The 16,843-nt window shown below is 42.6% G+C and overlaps 1 protein-coding gene across 1 annotated transcript in view; it reads right to left on the bottom strand.

Annotated features, from left to right (window-relative positions):
• Positions 1 to 16,843, bottom strand: part of ARHGAP31 (Rho GTPase activating protein 31) — a 60,047-nt gene that overhangs the window by 18,440 nt on the left and 24,764 nt on the right. The window contains exons 2-5 of the mRNA XM_031613172.2: positions 8,145 to 8,247; positions 7,501 to 7,645; positions 2,118 to 2,200; positions 1,317 to 1,424 (exon numbers count right to left, since the gene is read on the bottom strand). Of these exons, the coding sequence (XP_031469032.2) occupies positions 1,317 to 1,424; positions 2,118 to 2,200; positions 7,501 to 7,645; positions 8,145 to 8,247 (439 nt within the window). The remainder of the gene's footprint in view (positions 1 to 1,316; positions 1,425 to 2,117; positions 2,201 to 7,500; positions 7,646 to 8,144; positions 8,248 to 16,843) is intronic.

The raw sequence follows: 16,843 nt of genomic DNA, 5'->3' as shown, positions 1-16,843 counted from the left end.
GATTCTCTTTTAGCACATTCAAAGATGAGTCTGAAAGATAACACAGGAGCCTTCAAGCACTACTTCCTGACCCCTTATGCAATGCTTCAATCATCTCTCCAAAGAAGATTTGAGTGAAATCTCTCAGAAGCTTGCTCACGTCAACCCCATGTAAGTTTTGACAACACTCTGCTATGTGTCCCAATAGGCTCTTCACTGCCCCCTGCACTCTCACACTCTCATTCTTGCTCTCAGCAAAGAAACATTCCTTATCTTGACATGCCAAAGTGTTGCTGAAGAAATAATCACTGGGCAATGGATCCTTTGTAAAGTTAATGAGTGGTGTGTTAGATAATAGCTTGGGGCATTGCCAATAGGATAACCATGTAAGGAGACTGCAGTTGCATTGCTTTCCCCTTTCTTATCCTCCTTGAGACTTGCACTTAAAATAGATTGCAGAAAGAAACAGACTTCAGATTTTTGACAAGGACAGATGCTGGAATGAAAACATCTCAGTTGTGATGTTCTCACTTTGTGATGTTCAGTAGAGTCAACATCTGATTCTTTTCAGAAGCTGCTCTGTCTTTTTTGTGATTTGCCTGTAATTCTTGCAGTGTCCCTTCTCCTTGCCCTGCAGCAGTCCTGGGCTCATCCTGCATAGCTCCATCCTCTGAACACACTGGTTTGGGATGAATGGAGAGGGAAACTTCACCAAGATACAAAATACTTCAATATAAATTTTTCAGGTAATATATTTTCTTGTTTTTTCTCAGCTCTACAGCATATCAGCCAAACATCTGCCTGCATCTTATCTGGGCCTCTTTCCAGCAGAGCACCAGGCAAAGCAAATAAAATCTATCTGGTGGTCTTGCAATACACTGCTAGCTGCCATTTACGTCTACCAATCTTATTTCAATTATACTCAAGCAGTGCTTGACACAGGATTGTGATATTGTTACTCTGTCTCCCTGTCTTCCAAGCACTGATGTCTCACCCCACACCACTGCAGAAGAACTGGCACCATCGGAAATGTCATTTCCGTTCCACAGTGATGAGCTAACTCCTCGTTTTTAAATCAGTGTACTCAACTTACAAATAACAGCTTCATTTTTGAAAAAAAGCAAAACCACAACTTTCCTTGGATGCTGGCAGTAAAACCTCAGATTATTCAACCTGAAAGAACTCTTTCTCTTTTTAAAAGCTACTTGTTTTGCTCTGATGTTCCCTTTAGTTGTTCTGTTTTTTTTCCTGCTTTTTCATTTCTCCCAGTGGATGGGTTTCCAGGCACGCACGCTGCTGCTTAACACAGTGCTCTAGCTGAGAGGATTCTACCATACCTGAGGAGATTGGGAGCCCACACCAAGGCCAGGTTTCTGGTATGCATGTTGGTCATGCTGCTGAAGGAGGCCAGGTGAGTCAGGTGCTTGATCAGGTATTCCAGTGTTCTACAGTAGTTTTACACAAACAGAGAAAAAAGTGTCAGATCCCTCAGCACATGGTAATGTCACCTCTAAGCTGTTAGTACAGTACAGCTTACTATGCCTTCTCCCTTCAACTCAGATGGCCAATATTTGTCTACTGGGACAGCAGACCTCAGACTCAGCTGTGACCTCAGGGTTGTCCCTTCCTCAAGGAGGACAGTGTTTGCAATGACCCAACAGGTCTCATACGAGAGGGTTTACAGAACCAGGGTTTGCATGGGGTGGTGTGAATACCTGATCAACCTTGCTCTGAGGTGGACAGGAATTAAACGTGAACTAAACAATCCTCAGCATAATGAGTGTAAGGAAAATGGCATCTGGATGGGAGATAGGGAAGGTCCTGAAAAGGCTGATGGCTTAGCTCAAGTACCTACAGCAGATTATCTGCTTCTCACCACACCCAGGACACTGTCCAAGAATGCCATGGTGTTTGTACCCAAGAAAGATGAGGATAGACTGAGACAGGGAGAGTCTATTTAATAACAACTTCCTGGATGGCATTTAAATGCCAGATTAATTGTTGTCAGATTTGGAAACAGTGAGTCAACTTTTGGGAATTAACTTCTGGAAATTAACTCCGTTGCTGTTTCAGTCAATATTCCGTAATGCTGAGGGCCACCATCTTGTTCCTCAGAGCCTTGGTGGATATGTCCCTACCTGTAATGAGATGGTGGTAGCTCCTGGATGACATTTTGTATCCGTGCCAACTGTTCATCCTCGGGGAAGCGTGATACTGCTTCCTGTGGAGATAAAAGGAAATAGTCCACCCTGTCAGAGTGCTCAGGGGAAAAGGAAGAGGGATAAGGAGTGTCACATGAGACAGCCTGTCTCTGAGGGAATGCTCTCTTGTTACCCTGCAGAGCTATTGGTAGAAGATGCTGCTTTGTGTTCCCAGCACAGCAGAAATTTGCTGTGGAAATCTTGGTACGCCTTCCCCAAACGCTGGGACAGGATGGTCAGTGTTTTGAGGAGAGTTGGGATTTGAAAACTGAGAGCTTCAAATTAGGAACTGTGTTTGTTGTCTCTTTTTCTTTTTTTTTTTCCTTTTTTTAAATTTGTGTATTAATGGGTGAAATAGAAATGAAGGGAAAGAGAGAAGTGAAAATAATGAAAAATGAAAAATAGTGAATCCCTCTTACCTGAAATCGTGTTGAAAAATAATAGGTCTTTCAGGTCCTGTGTTATGAAAACAGCTTGGATGTGCATGTTTTATATTCATAAAAATAAGCAATTTTTCATCTGACATTTAAAGATAGCTAGAAGGAATATGTGTGAGTTTGCATCTTTTATGATGAGAGAAGTAAAAACAGAGTCCAGGTAGGTTAATGTATTCTTATACTCAAGGTTAGACTAGATTAGTTAGAATGAAGGTTATACAACTTGGTCTTGATCAAGTGTCCATGGAGCAAGAGCCAGAAGAGACATGATTATTTTTGTCTGCATTTCTAGGAGTATACTGCATTGGTATCCCTCTGTTCAGCTACTACTTTTCAATTTTTGTGTTGGGGGAGGGCAGATCAGCAGTAACTACAAACAATGCGTGACTGGGAACCCCTTGCCTACACTGCTGCAACTAGGGTTTGGATTGAGATAAGAGAAAGATGTAGGGAGCTATGCTGCCAGCAGAAATTTTGCCTTAACATCATGAACCTGAAATTATTAGGCACAACTGCAGAAATATCTTCTTGTCCTTGCCACAACAAGATCCATGGTAACCATGCTGCTATTCCTATTCAGGTCACCGTCTGTTTCCCTGCAGACCACCTCTTATGTTCAACCAAGTCAAATCTTGCTAGATTCAAGGTCAGAGATGAACAGGAATTTGTTTTACTCCCCAAGACTTGGAATTCAGATCTATGCCCTATTGCTTTAGTTTTCTCACTGGTATCACGGCAAAGAAAAATGTGTGTATTGACAAGCTTGGTATACATGAGATGTAAATGCACTTCTTTTACCTAAATTAAAGTTAGTTTAACTTCTTGTGCTAGAATTTCTACAGCAGGGGGCCAAATACTTATCCTAGTCACACGCCCACACTCACACAAATGTCCAAACGTCAACATCTCTAGGAGGCTGGGAATCAAACCCTTCAGTGTCACAGATGGGCTGTGTCACCATGCTGCCATCACTAGTACAACTCTTCCATGACCTGCCATGTCCCCACAGACAGTTACACACGTACATGGTATGAATCAGATCTTTGCCTAGGAGAGCAATCCATAAGTAGCAGTGTGCCAGGTCACCTGCAATTGAAAAATATCTGAACTGCAAAGGACAAGCCCTTCTGAACTGAAAAGATCTGGCTATAAGCTTCATTTCCAACTACGAGCAGGAAACAAGACTGTTCTGAAATTTGAGAAAGTGATGCTAATTTTCCTCCTGTTTTTCTGATTATTCTGATGATACGATGCCTTGAAATGGAAGAGGCACCAAGTGAAAGATCCTCTCCGAGGCATGAGACTCATCAGGATGTTTAGGGGCAGACATTCGACTTCAAAAAGTAAGAAAAGAAAGAGAAAAAAACCCAAACGTATTACTATAACCCCGGAAAACCTAACTGCAAGCACTCCTGTGATCTTTGCACAAGCCTTCAAGGAATATAAACTTTAACTGGTGCATCTTAAACATTATATTTCAACTGGACTATACACAGTATTTTTTCCCCCAATGCTGATTTTCATTCCTACATTTAACTTTCAGGTCTCAAAGACTTAATGCTTAGACGGCATATGAATATCAGACTTTCTGAGTTTCTGACCCATTCGGATTCCAAGCCACATTTCTGAGCCATATTTGTTGTGCCTTTGAAATCCAAGTCTCTCTCCAAGCTCAGGATTAGAACAGCGGAACACAGAATTCAAGAAAGAACCAATAGCTCAATTTATTATATTCCCGTTAATCACAGAATCACAGAATCACAGAATCACAGAATCGTAGGGGTTGGAAGGGACCTCCAGAGATCATCGAGTCCAACCCCCCTGCCAAAGCAGGATCCCTACACCAGGTCGCACAGGTAGGCGTCCAGGCGGGTCTTGAATATCTCCAGAGAAGGAGACTCCACAACCTCCCTGGGCAGCCTGTTCCAGTGCTCCGTCACCCTCACCGTAAAGAAGTTCTTGCGCACATTGGTGCGGAACTTCCTATGCTCCAGCTTCTGGCCATTTCCCCTTGTCCTGTCTCCGCACACTGCTGAGACAGGCCATTAATTAATGTCTTCTATATTTTCATCATTCAAGAAGTATGAAAGCACTCTGATGATGGCAGAAGATATCTAAAGCAACTAAAAATCTTGGATTTTTTGTTACTCTGATGGTTTTTCTAGAATACACAGTTCACAAGTCCTGATTAACAAGTGGAATAGTGATCAGTGAGAAAAGGTAGGTTTGGCTTCCTACAGTTGATTTGTCACGAGGGATCATCATTCTCTATGCTCAGGTTGGCACAAGCCAAGCAGAGTCAACTTATCTATCCCATAATCCAAGTACATATCACCAGAATACTAGATGGCAAACTGATGAGTGTGGAAGGGCACTGTTCTGCAAAAGTTGGTAGCCACTGAGGTCATGACTGTGATGCTACGTCTATGACTGATGACCAAAAGGCCAAACCCTCTCTAGTCATTAAGGATTTGACTTTCCTTAGCTGTAAATGTCTGAATCACTCCGGTGACTCAAAGTGGAGCCTATCCCTTCTCAGAGGCAGCTCCAAGTGAGTCAGACAGGCTGGGATTAGCATGCATCCTTTACTCCTACCAGCGTTCTTCTGCTTAGACACAGCTGCCATCATTCCCTGTTCAGACATCCCACGCACATGCATGCTCCGATAGCGGTTTTTCTGCTCCTTGGGGATTTGGTCTTTTTTATTTCTTTCCTCCCTGTATCTGACTGTGTTTCCTGTCAGCTGGGTTACCCATTATAAATCTGTACTGAGTAGAATTATGTGAATAATGGATCTTGTGGTGGAGAGGACAAACTAAGAAGACAGAGTTTAAAAAAAATCACTTTTAGGTCAATTCAAAGTGATAACAGTGGGGAGCTGGCATGAGATTTTAACAGACAGTTGTTCAATGCTGACCAAGCATCATACTCTACTAAAACTGAAAGAAAACTTCATTTAAATTTGAGGCTGTTTAACCCCTTTTCTGAAATATGCTGTATTTGAGAGTTGGGTGTGTTGATTTAATGTTGAAACATTTCCTTTAGAAAGTATTTGTAAAAAAAACATTTGGATAGTTACAGAAGTGTTTTCCCTTTTGTTTTTGAGTAAAACTATTTACCAAATGTATCTAACCAAAATCTGCAAGTCATCAGCTCAAAACTGTGTTTTTCAGCAAACATTCTTTCCTAAAAAAGGTTTCCATCTAAATCTTCTTGTTTCCTTTATAGCACTTTTCTTTCATAAATCAGCAATGATAGCCAGAAAGACACTAGCCAAATATCTCCAGCAAGAATGAGGCTCATCAGTTACTATGAATGAGTGAGTAATACTCTGTATTTTCAAGGCCCTATTCATTCTTAGTCTCCATTTTGGAGAGCCTGTCTTATATACTAAGGATCTCTATATCCTGAGAGTATAGAACAGTTTTTCAGATCTGCTTTGACTTAGGTTTTACTATCCACCACCTCAAAACACAGCCAAGTCTTACTTAAAAATTGGCATCAAAATAGCAGGACATCTAGCACTATTGTCTGTCAAGCAGCACAGCAAGACTAGTAAATTGGTGTTCCTCAGTTCAGTTATAGTCCCTGGCATCTTCCTGACTTCCCTGACCTTTTGCACCAGGAGTGTTTAAAGAATGTCTTCTTGTGTGGATCCTGTGGGTCTCTCTCGGTGCCTCCTGTGCAGTGCTGTTTGCAAGTGCTTGACTTAGAGTAGAGAAAATGCAGATAGCAGCACTTGAAGCTAAAGTTGCTTAAACATGATTTTGTCAACAAAATGTCTTCTCTGTAACATCCGACATTTTTGGCAGTGTTTGTCCCTTCCACCGCCCAGAAAATAGGAAGAGTAGGATGATAGAAATTCTTAACAAAGGACGGATGTTTCTAACACTGAAAAAACAATCCTTCCCATCCCCCTGTAGCAGTTGTTTGAAGAAGATGGTGAATGCTTGTAGCTGAAAAATCACACCTCTAGCGCGGATGATTTCGGCCTGAATGACTGGATTTATATTTGTTGGTGTCACAAACAACTGAAAATGGATTTAGAAGGGTAGGAACTAGGCAACCTTAATGACAAGTGTAGCCTGCTGTGCCACCTTTTAATAAAATATTGTCTGTCACCAAAATTAGCCAACTCTCTTAAAAATTCAGGTTTCGTGGTCTAATTTCTCAGCTCCCTGCAGTCTCCTGCTGTATCCATGTGTAATCTATGGCTGTTTGACTTACTACTCTTTGAATTACAATCCCTTTAAACAAGGTTGGAGATTTCTGTTTGGCCAGCTGCCACTTCCTTCTGCTGTTTGTATTTACAACATGAGCATGATGGATTTGATATGTCATAGCTGGCATAATCTGTGTTATCATTTGCTCTCTGACAAACTCTGAGGAAATGCTACAGAGGCAGAAAAGTTAGTACATTACATGTGGGTTGAGCAATCCGTTTGTTCAGGTGTCAAGGACTGTGGGAGGGACAGGGAAAAGGAAATCACTTCCTAGTAATTATGATCACAAGCCCCAGGTGACCCAAGAGGCTTCCAGTGATGGACAGTAATGAGGAAAAGAAAAAGAATTAGGAGTTCTGGGAGGAGATGCACAGTGGGAAGAAAGAGTAACACCGGGGAAGAAATGCAGTGGAAAAAAAATGAACAAAAGGAAGGAAACTACAGAGAAAATGAGAAAAATAAACATGCAGTGGGGGGAAGAAGCAAGGACAGAGAAAGAGAGACATGACAATATGAGAAGGGAAGAGCACTGAGAAGTGTTTATACAGATGCACGCACCAGAAACCAGGACATTGGAGTTGAAACCCAAACAGCTGTCACAGGAGAACCTGCGGCATGTCCACGTTGCTGGTTAGGAATGAGGGCAGAAAGGGGTCTCACCGTGAATTTCTTGTAGAGCTCATAAGTGAGCAGAGGATTGGGCAGCTCCCTGAAGTACAGCTTGCAGAGTGACCCCACACAGTGGATGTCCTGGAGGTAAACTTCCCGTGTCAGGTCTGGGCATTGGTCAGACACAAACTCTTGTCTGAAACAACATGGAGGCAGCAGTGTAGATGAGTAAGAGCTGTACCATGTCAAAACTCCACTCTGCATAATTTTTTCACAGCTAGAGGATGAAACAAACTGAAAAGCAAAGGCGTCTCTATTATCCACTGCCTGGGTCAGATTGGCTTCTGGGACCAGGCCTCAAGACTTTGACTAGTCTCTGGTTTCCCTAGCACAGTTCCATGAGGGGCCTCCAAACTGATATAAAGAGATTGCTTTGTTTTAAAGTGAGAGGGAACAATTCAGTATTTGTGCTGAGTACCCTCCAGGCCTTTCCCATTAACAGATGTAAAAGGGAGGCTTTTTTCTTTGTCGTGTATTATATCCCTGAAATGCTGTGTTTCCCTGTTACCAACTTTGGACACTATTTCCCTTCTGCATCAGTGCAGAGCTCTGTTGACCCCAGTGTGTGCCTGAGGGACTAACAACACAAAGATGCAGAGCAATGTCGCTGAATCCCTCCAGCATTCAAACCTTACCTCAGCTTTTGAATGTTGGATGTCACTCCTGAGAGGCGATAGATCCCATCCACGATGCCATGAGTCTCAATGAACTCCGCACAGCTCTTCAGCACATAGGGCACTAGGAGAGGAAGAGCAAGCAAGAGACTGAGAGCGGATCTTATCAATACTTAGAAATATCTAAAAAAGAGGATGAAGCCAGGCTCTTCTCAGTGGTGCCCAGCAAGCAGATGAGGGGCAAAACAAGCACAAACTGGAACACAGGAAGTTCCATCTGAACTTGAAAAAAAAACTTCTTTAATTTGAAGGTAGCAGAGCACTGGAACAAGCTGCCCAGAAAGATTGTGGAATCTCCTTCTCTGGAGATATTAAAAAGCTGCCTGGATGCTTTTCTGTTGTAGGCAACCTGCTTTAGCAGGGGATTGGAGCAGATGATTTTCAGAGGTCCCTTCCAGCCCCTATTATTTTGTGATCCCTAGTGAATACACAACGAGAGCTTCCATAAGTAACCACAGAGGAGACAGTTCCATCAAACACTTAGCAGAGGCTCTCAGCAGACTCAGAGAAGGGTCCAATAACAGAAGAAATAGAGGGCAAATGAAAAATAAACCCCACAGAATATCCATGGCTAATTTGTGGATTGAGGATATGCAGTGCTTCTGCCATATCATGCTGACATGAGACAATTATTGAGCCTGAAGTCATAGAAACACTGTGGGAAGAAAGGTAGGGCTTCTCTTTCTCTCTCTCTCTCTCTTTTTTTTTTTTTCCTTTCCAGAAAAAGAGGCAATTTCACTCTAATTGAAAGCATGAGGTAAAGCATGAGGTCCCAGGAACATCCCCCCTACCCAGGATAGAGCTCCAGCCTTGCTGAATCAAGCCAAAAGGACTGATTGGCTTGGATAAAACTCAGAGAAGCATTCACACTTCCATATAAGCCTACATACCCATGGTTTAGTGCTCATAAACTCCCACAGAGGGGGTATAAAGTTCAAATATTGACTAGATCTGCACACTGGCAAAATCTGACATTGGCTTCAAAAGTACTCCATCAACATAACCAGCCAAGGACTTAACAGCCTTCAAGCTGAGAGGAATCTGAGGCACAACATTTACATCCAGACCTGGATCCAAAGCTTATGTTTATTTTTTCCCATTATATAGGCACAGGAACCCCCCCATTCTCTTGGTCAGACCAAGCCTCCCTGTCCCCAGTTCTATAACAACCCCAGCTATAACAATAACAGTAAGAGAGTCCTTCCTTATTAGGTGCTAGAAACTACTGTGTATTTAACGCAGTGCTTCACACAGCCATAAGCACAGAAGCCAGTAAATGCAAAAGTTGAAGTTCCTTGCTGTAATGCTGACTCTGCTCCACTGCACATTCGGAAAGCTGCACAGAAGAAAACAGGCTAAGCCACACGTTTTACTGGAAAACCAGGCATAGCAATTACTGCATCTTTGTGACACCACAGAGATAATGCCTCTGGCTGGACCTTCCCTGATCTTTCTTGCTCAAGTTCAGGGCTATAATGACATATTAGCACACGCTTCATCACACAGGATCCAAAGACAGCACCACAAGGACAGCCTGAAAAACAAAAGGCTGGCATATTTTTCTTTTTCTCCAAGGTGCCACTGAGGCCAGAGGCAGCTCGTGGTTTCTCAGAAGTGTGGGCTTGCACTACCATGCAGACCAGGCTGCAGGCCTGGCTGAGGAAGGCTCCCAGGCTGAGGCCTGCCTTGGTGACACACTATTGCTGAGCCCAGAGTCAGGGAAGTGCTACTCTTCTGCCTCTCAGATCTCACTGTGGGAGATAAAGAGGTCCTTCATGTGTGTCCCTTAATGTGGCCAAACCAAATGGAGGCCAAAGAAGTCTGTTCAAAGTGACAGAGAATACTGACTGGGTGGGTTTTGTTTTTGTTTGTTTGGTTTTTTTTAGAATGGTTTCATTATGCAGGCACAATAGCCACGTTGGATCACACCTAAAGTCCTTGTGCTGATTTTTAAGAGCTTCACATTGCTGGGTTCAGACTAACTAGCAGCTAAGCCTCTGGCAGGGACCTTACCCTACTGCAACAACAACAATAACAACAACATTCATGTTGTTGAAGTTACAGGGCAAAAGCTTTTCACCAAGCAGTCGTGGACTTTTTTATACCAGTGATTTCCCTGAGGAACATGAAAAACATTCTTTGCAGTGCCTCCAGCATCCAACTCCTAAGAGAACTGGGTGATGTGGAAGGATACAGAACAAACCAAAAGTATAAAACTTCCTAAATGTCTTGCCGAGAAAAGCCCAAGTGATACATCAAAAAAGAGGACCTTCCTATCCCAAAATAAGTCTTGGTTATCTGTAACCATAACAGAGAACTTATATCATATGATGATGAGCATGCTAGAAATAAAGAGAAGGAAAGGCAAATGACATCAGGCCTCTTCTTCATTTTTGTCTGGTTAGGCTGCACTGTCTTTGTGGCAGAAGTTATGTGTACGTGGCGTATTAAGATCGCCTTCTTGGCTGAGGTCTCTTTGGGGGGAACTAACGTGAAGTAAGCAGTCAAATGAAAGCTAGGCTGATCCTATTCCCTTCAGATCCATTGGGGTGGAAGAATAGGTGAACCACTCCGTGCTTTCTGGAAAAAGAAGACTTAGTTGAACAGAAATCCTATTTGAGTTGGAAAGCTATGTGACAAAGCTATGTCTGTTAGAAAATTAAACAGCCTTTCATGTAGACAAATATATCATTGCCACACGAATATAGTCCATACCAACAGCACCCTTTGTTAAATACTTTTTAAAACCCCAGTGTTAAGAACAAGTGAGCCAAATAAAAATGCATACACTGATGTTTGATGCATCTAATTTGACCTCTCACAAGTGAGACCTATTAAATCACCATCTTTTTGCTGAGGTTTAAGTTTCTTTGAGATAAATTAGGTCAGAAGGCCTCAGGCACATAAGCAAACTTCTTATACATTGACCAGAGAAGACCAGCTCCATCTGTTGAGGTAAGATAAAAACAGGCCTAAGGAGAATAATCTGCAGCAAACATATAAAACTCAACTCATTTTTGAAAGTGAGTGAAGACTCCACAGTAGAGATGACCTTAGAGATTCCAGGTGGACAGTGTGCACCAATCTCTGTCAATATCTCTAGCCCTGCAACCTGCCCTTCTTTTCCAGCCCTGGGCTTCTCCAGTATTTCTGCCAGTGCCCTCCATTCATTATATACATGACTTCCTGCCATACCAGGTCTTTGACTCTTATTAAGAGAAACATCTAGTTATGCCAAAATGTGTGGTGGTTTCATGATGTCAATAAAATCCCACATAAGGCATATTTCACTTGCAGCCAGAAATTACAGACTTTGACCTCAGATCCTTGGAGGTGAAAGGACTGCATCAGATTCCTGCAAAGCAAGTCCCTAAATGCAGCATTTGTATGAAGCTGGAGCACAATAAGTGTTTTCTTTGAGCAGAACCTGCAGCTCTGAAATTCCTAAGCAGCTCTGATCTCCTATAAAGCTTGGTCTTTAGTACACTTGAGGCATATGGGGTCAGAGTGGCTGTCCCTCCGACTTCCAGCCATCTTTCAGATATTTGGATCATTTTGGATCTGGCTACCAACCGTAGGTGCAGAAAGAAACAGTCCCAGAGCTGTGGGTGTCTCCTGAAGGAAGATCAGATGGGGATCGGGATTTGTAGCAGGGGCTGTGTGTGCGTGCAGGCACTGAAAGGGAGGGGGGATGGTCTCCAATCTTGATGCTTCTATAATTAAAACTATGCTGGAAGCTTAGAAGTTGGAAGAGGCAGCTGGTGTCACACAGACCCCGCTTGTTCTGCCAGACAGCCAAACTGTCCTCATTTAAAACTACAATAGAAACCAGATGGAAGAGGAGAGGAGAGTGTGGAGCAAAGCATCAGTCAGAAGGGAAATTGAGTTATAAACATACTGCACACAAAAGACAATACTTCTCTTCCCCTAGACAAAAATAAACCAGAAAGGCAGTCACAGTAACTCGTTCTACTCTCACTAGATATCACCTCCAAGCTTAGCAGACAGACACTTATCTTCAGCAGGGTCTTTTCCATGACCACAGCTCATGCCAGCTTCATTACTTGTCTGCCACTCCTACCAAGCCAGATGTTACTTCTCTCTCTCCTGCTCCCATAGGCTTCCAGCACAAGTGATGTGCACTAAGCCTCTCACATCCTAGTGCGGAATGAGAGCTCTCTTCCTTCTCCTGTCCATTCCAAGCCACGGTGTAGCACTCAGCAAAGGTTCCCACCAGTGAGCAAGGAGATCTCTTTCTATCTGACCAGGACTTCATCTGTCATAGGGCTGATCTTTAAGGATCAAAACCAAAACGACCTTTCAGCTGGTACTCAGTTAAATCACCCATCAGCCCTAAGAGGATCACTAGGAGAGAGGGAGTTACCCCATCTTACAAAGACAGCAAAATGCAAGAAAGATACTAATCCAACAGGAGATGCAAACAACTGCCTGTTTTCTTCAGTGATGCCTTCTAGAATAAACTCTTGGTGTCCGTGCAGCATAGAAGGACCCTAGGGAGGAGGTTAAGTTAGCCCACAAACTTGTCAGTGTGGATGCCGTCCAATGAGGTTGTGCTTATACTTAGCTAACCTGGACTGGGTCATCTTGTCCAGAGCACGCTGTACAAAACTGAATTGAATAGCAGCAGGCTTCCTTTTTAATTTTCTCCTTTTGTTATTCTCTCCGAAATCTCCTGCCATGGATGAAAAGTAATGACAGCTATTCAGATTCTCCTTAGTGCTTTGTTTATGCTACATGGAGGGAGTTTAATTTTATTTTAATTTTAGTTCAAGGAACTAGAGGAATAAGTACAGGCATTTCACTTCACTTGAAAGATCAACTTTTGGTGTTTGAGTTGCAAGAAACAGTATTTTTCAAAAATTTCCCCAGAGAACAAATCCTGTGCCATAAAAAAGTTGTTGGCATTTGTATTTTATCATTTCAGTTTTTTATTTTTTTAAGTAATTAGGTATTTTTCATTTTTTTAAAGGTTTTCTTCTATTGCTCTTAACAATAATGCACATTTCCTATCACATCATGTCAGTTTGTGAGGCAATAAAGATCTAAACAGTCTCTTGTTTCAACTTCTTAAATTACTGAACTAGGAGGTGTTTCCCTCTAGAAAGGAAGTGTTTCAGTCTATTTGAAGCAAGAGATGTTTCTTTGTGCACACAAACATAACAAAACAGTACACATTTTAGGACACACCAATACATTAACTTGGCCACTTAATCATAGGAAAGGAACAGCATTGTATAAGTGGCAACGAGCTTGAGAGTTAGTATATGAAGCGTGACATTTTTCTTCATTTCCTGATGATTCCTATTTTAAATCACGAGCTTAAATGCTGATTCACTAGATTTTTTAATTTTTTTTTTACTTCTGCTTTGCTGATTTCCTCTGACTTCTACTAGGCACAAGGTTGGCTGAGAAGCAGATTCCAAAGATCAAACTGTGCTCTTCTCTCTGTGGCTCACTCAAGCCCTGGTTCACCAAAGCAGCCAGGATTCCAGATTGCTTCCCAGTTCACAGTCCCAACCCATGAAAGCTAGGAATGAATCCTGCCTTGCCTTCAGGCATCATCTCCTCTACGTTCCACAGTGCCCTGGTCAGCAGCAGTCAGAGATGGAAGGGACTGCAGTGCCTGGAATCCCTGCAGAGGACCTCCTCTGCCCAGAGGTAAGATGCATCAGCAGAGCTGAAGATGGGGAAACTGTGCTCTGCCTACCAGGATAAACAGGGGACCTAATTCTCTGGGTAGTCTGTGCATACTTTTCCCCAGCAATAAATTCATTTTACATAAGAAGAAAAAATAAAATGGTCTCATCATCAGCTGCTAGCATTTACTTTGGCTGCAAGCACCAAGCTACCAGAACCACCCTGAGCACACACATGCACATCTATGTTTGAACAGTGTGAGGTTGCTAAATAACACTAAACAAGTTTAAAAACCAAATCATCTTGATGGAGCTTTCCTTCTCTCTTCCCCACTCGCTGCCATAAACACAGTTAAAAAGGGATGAATAGCTGGTGCCGAGGTGACCCTGTCTGCACAGACAGCACTACTGAATCACTGTGTAAGTCACACTCTTTGTATTTTTTTTCCCTCTGTTTCTGTGGGAAACATCTCTGTCATGAAGGTCAGCACAACTCTTTGCAGTGACAGCACCATCCTGAATGGGCTCAGACATACAAAACACAGGTGTGTCAGATGCTGTGAGCCAGCCCCCTCCATGGCTGGTGTGGGACATGGGGACAATAGTTCCCATGTGCTTGGACTGGGGCAGGTGGATTTCAAACAGATGCACTTCAGTATAGCCTTTAAGCCTAGTGTGATTTTGAATGAAGTTAGTGGCACCACTGGCAAGGTTTTTTTCCCGTTGGTCTTTTACTCAGCTTACATCTCACATATCTTAACAATTTGTAAGGATAAGATACATAGGAACACCTGATTTTCCAAAGCAGACCTGACAACCAGGATGCTCCAGGCAGAAATGAAAGAGCCCACAGCAGACCTAAAAACCAGTACAACAAGGAAAACCTCAGAGAAAGCACTGCATAAGCAAACATTCAATCCTGACTCTCAACCCCAGCAGTCACCATAGCCCTCTGAAATGCGGCTTGTATCTTGACATGGCCAGCAAATTCTGTCATGCAGGCACTTTTGAGAAGTGATTGTACTAAATACGAGAATAGTTTTGTTAGGGAAACATCCTGCTGTGGGTTTCCTGCAAAAAAACAAAACAAACAAAAAAAAAACAACAGACCAGATAACCAAACAGGATATCTCCACTCCTAACTTTTATAACTCTGTGGCTTAGGTTTTGCAGAATGGGACATTGAGGTGTGCGTGGTCTCAGCCACCATTCACATTCCGATAGCAGATTAGGATTGGTATTGTACGCAGTTTTGTTCAACACAGGTAACTAACTGAGGTACTTAAGTCTGGTACCATAAGAATGAACAAACTGTGAGGCAGTGTCTGCCATTAACAGCACATACTGAACACAATATCAAATTATAAGACTGTGTCAGAAGCTGAGGGGATGCAGGACCGAGTGGGGCAGTATCGTTGCTGCAGCTTAGGAGAGCCAGGAGTAGCAGCTTGCAAGAAAAGAATGCCAAAAAGAATGGATGGACAATGCTCAAGGCACCAGTCTCTTGAGTGCTCACTGACTGCCTTTCATTCAAATCAATAAACAAGTTTATGGACTGCAGCTGTCACACTGTATCCTATTTTTCTTCCTTTCTCCACTCTCAAGCACAGACATCTATGTAAGCCATGCTAATCTACTTTGCTGCTGGTAACAAAACAAAGAAAAAAATGGATTTCATAAGTTTTTTTCCTGCTCTCAGCAGCTTTTAACCTGAATGCTTTCATTTAGAAGGGCTTCAGCAGCAAGTCAGATAACAAACAGTCCACAGTATCCATATTCTACTTGAGTCTGCAAGCTGATGCTGGCTTGCACATCTTACAGCACCAAAATGATGCTAGAAGCAATTGTATACTTTTGTAACTATTTCTCGGCTGTGAAGAGCATAGAAACAATTCAACTGATGCTTGGGAATTCTTACAAAAGATACTTAGGACCCAGAACCTGGAGAATCCAAGGGGATCAGTTCATATACTCCATGCCTGGCTCTTAGTGTTAGCTTGCTCTTTAATCCTTTCTGAGTTAGATTTTATTGTGCCAGGCAATCTGCAGTTCTCCCTTCTGTTCATTCCCAGCAAATCACTACTGTCACTCAGGGGTAGGCTGGAGGTCCATCAACACTTGTGGTTCCCTTTCCAAGCTTTCTGCACAGTCAGTTGGTCACAGGTGTACATGACAGCCATTCACCAGCCTTAAAGTACACATCCAGGGGTGTCAGCTAATGCAAATGATTGAAATGCCAGTGAGCTCAGGTATTTTAAAAGAACACCAGGGACCAATCACCCCTCTGAGAGCCCAGGTCACTGTTTTTTGCAAAGTGCAAAGTCACTGAGAAGCAGGTCCTGGATGTAGCCTTCATCTGGATGAAAACCTGCTCGGCTGAACCTCACAGCACGTATTTATATACAATGCTATGTTTTTCTTTCCTTCGCATTTTGCCATCTGTTACACTGATGGGCTGATGCAGACTGACACTAGATTATGCAGCAGTGCTTTTTCACTCAGGCGACTCACTGATCTTGCACTAGGTATCTCCTGGTGAAGATTGGATACAGCAATTTCTAGTGGTTACTCCAAATGGGCTGTTTTACAGACAGTGAACAACTTAGGGCAAAGAGCAGGGGAAATTGTTGAGAATCATTATATATCACAGACAGACAGATGAGGAGCCTAAATAACAAACCCTTAAAGGCTGCCAATGAGAAGTGAAAGGCAAATTAAAACAGACTTTCCAAAAAAGTAAATAAAGCTTTATGATGTCAGTGTGATTGAAAACAAACGTGTGAAGACACTAGCAATAATCAGACATTATAGTTTAAAGCCAAGCATTATGAAATCCATTCCATCTTTGCACAGTTGCAGAAGCATATATTTAGACTGAGTGTTTGCACTGCAAGGCTGGCTGGGCCTGACCCAAGGAGCCTCACTCATAGAAAAAAATCCCATTGAATTCAGCTGCATTTTCCACAAGAGGAGAAAAACTCTACATCCAACTCTTACTTTTTA

Source organism: Phasianus colchicus, chromosome 1 (assembly GCF_987193195.1).
Source record: "Phasianus colchicus chromosome 1, bPhaCol1.hap1.1, whole genome shotgun sequence".
In the NCBI taxonomy this organism is placed as follows: domain Eukaryota; kingdom Metazoa; phylum Chordata; class Aves; order Galliformes; family Phasianidae; genus Phasianus; species Phasianus colchicus.
The sequence above is the reverse complement of the archived record's forward strand: the minus strand, read 5'-3'. Positions and strand labels throughout refer to the sequence as shown.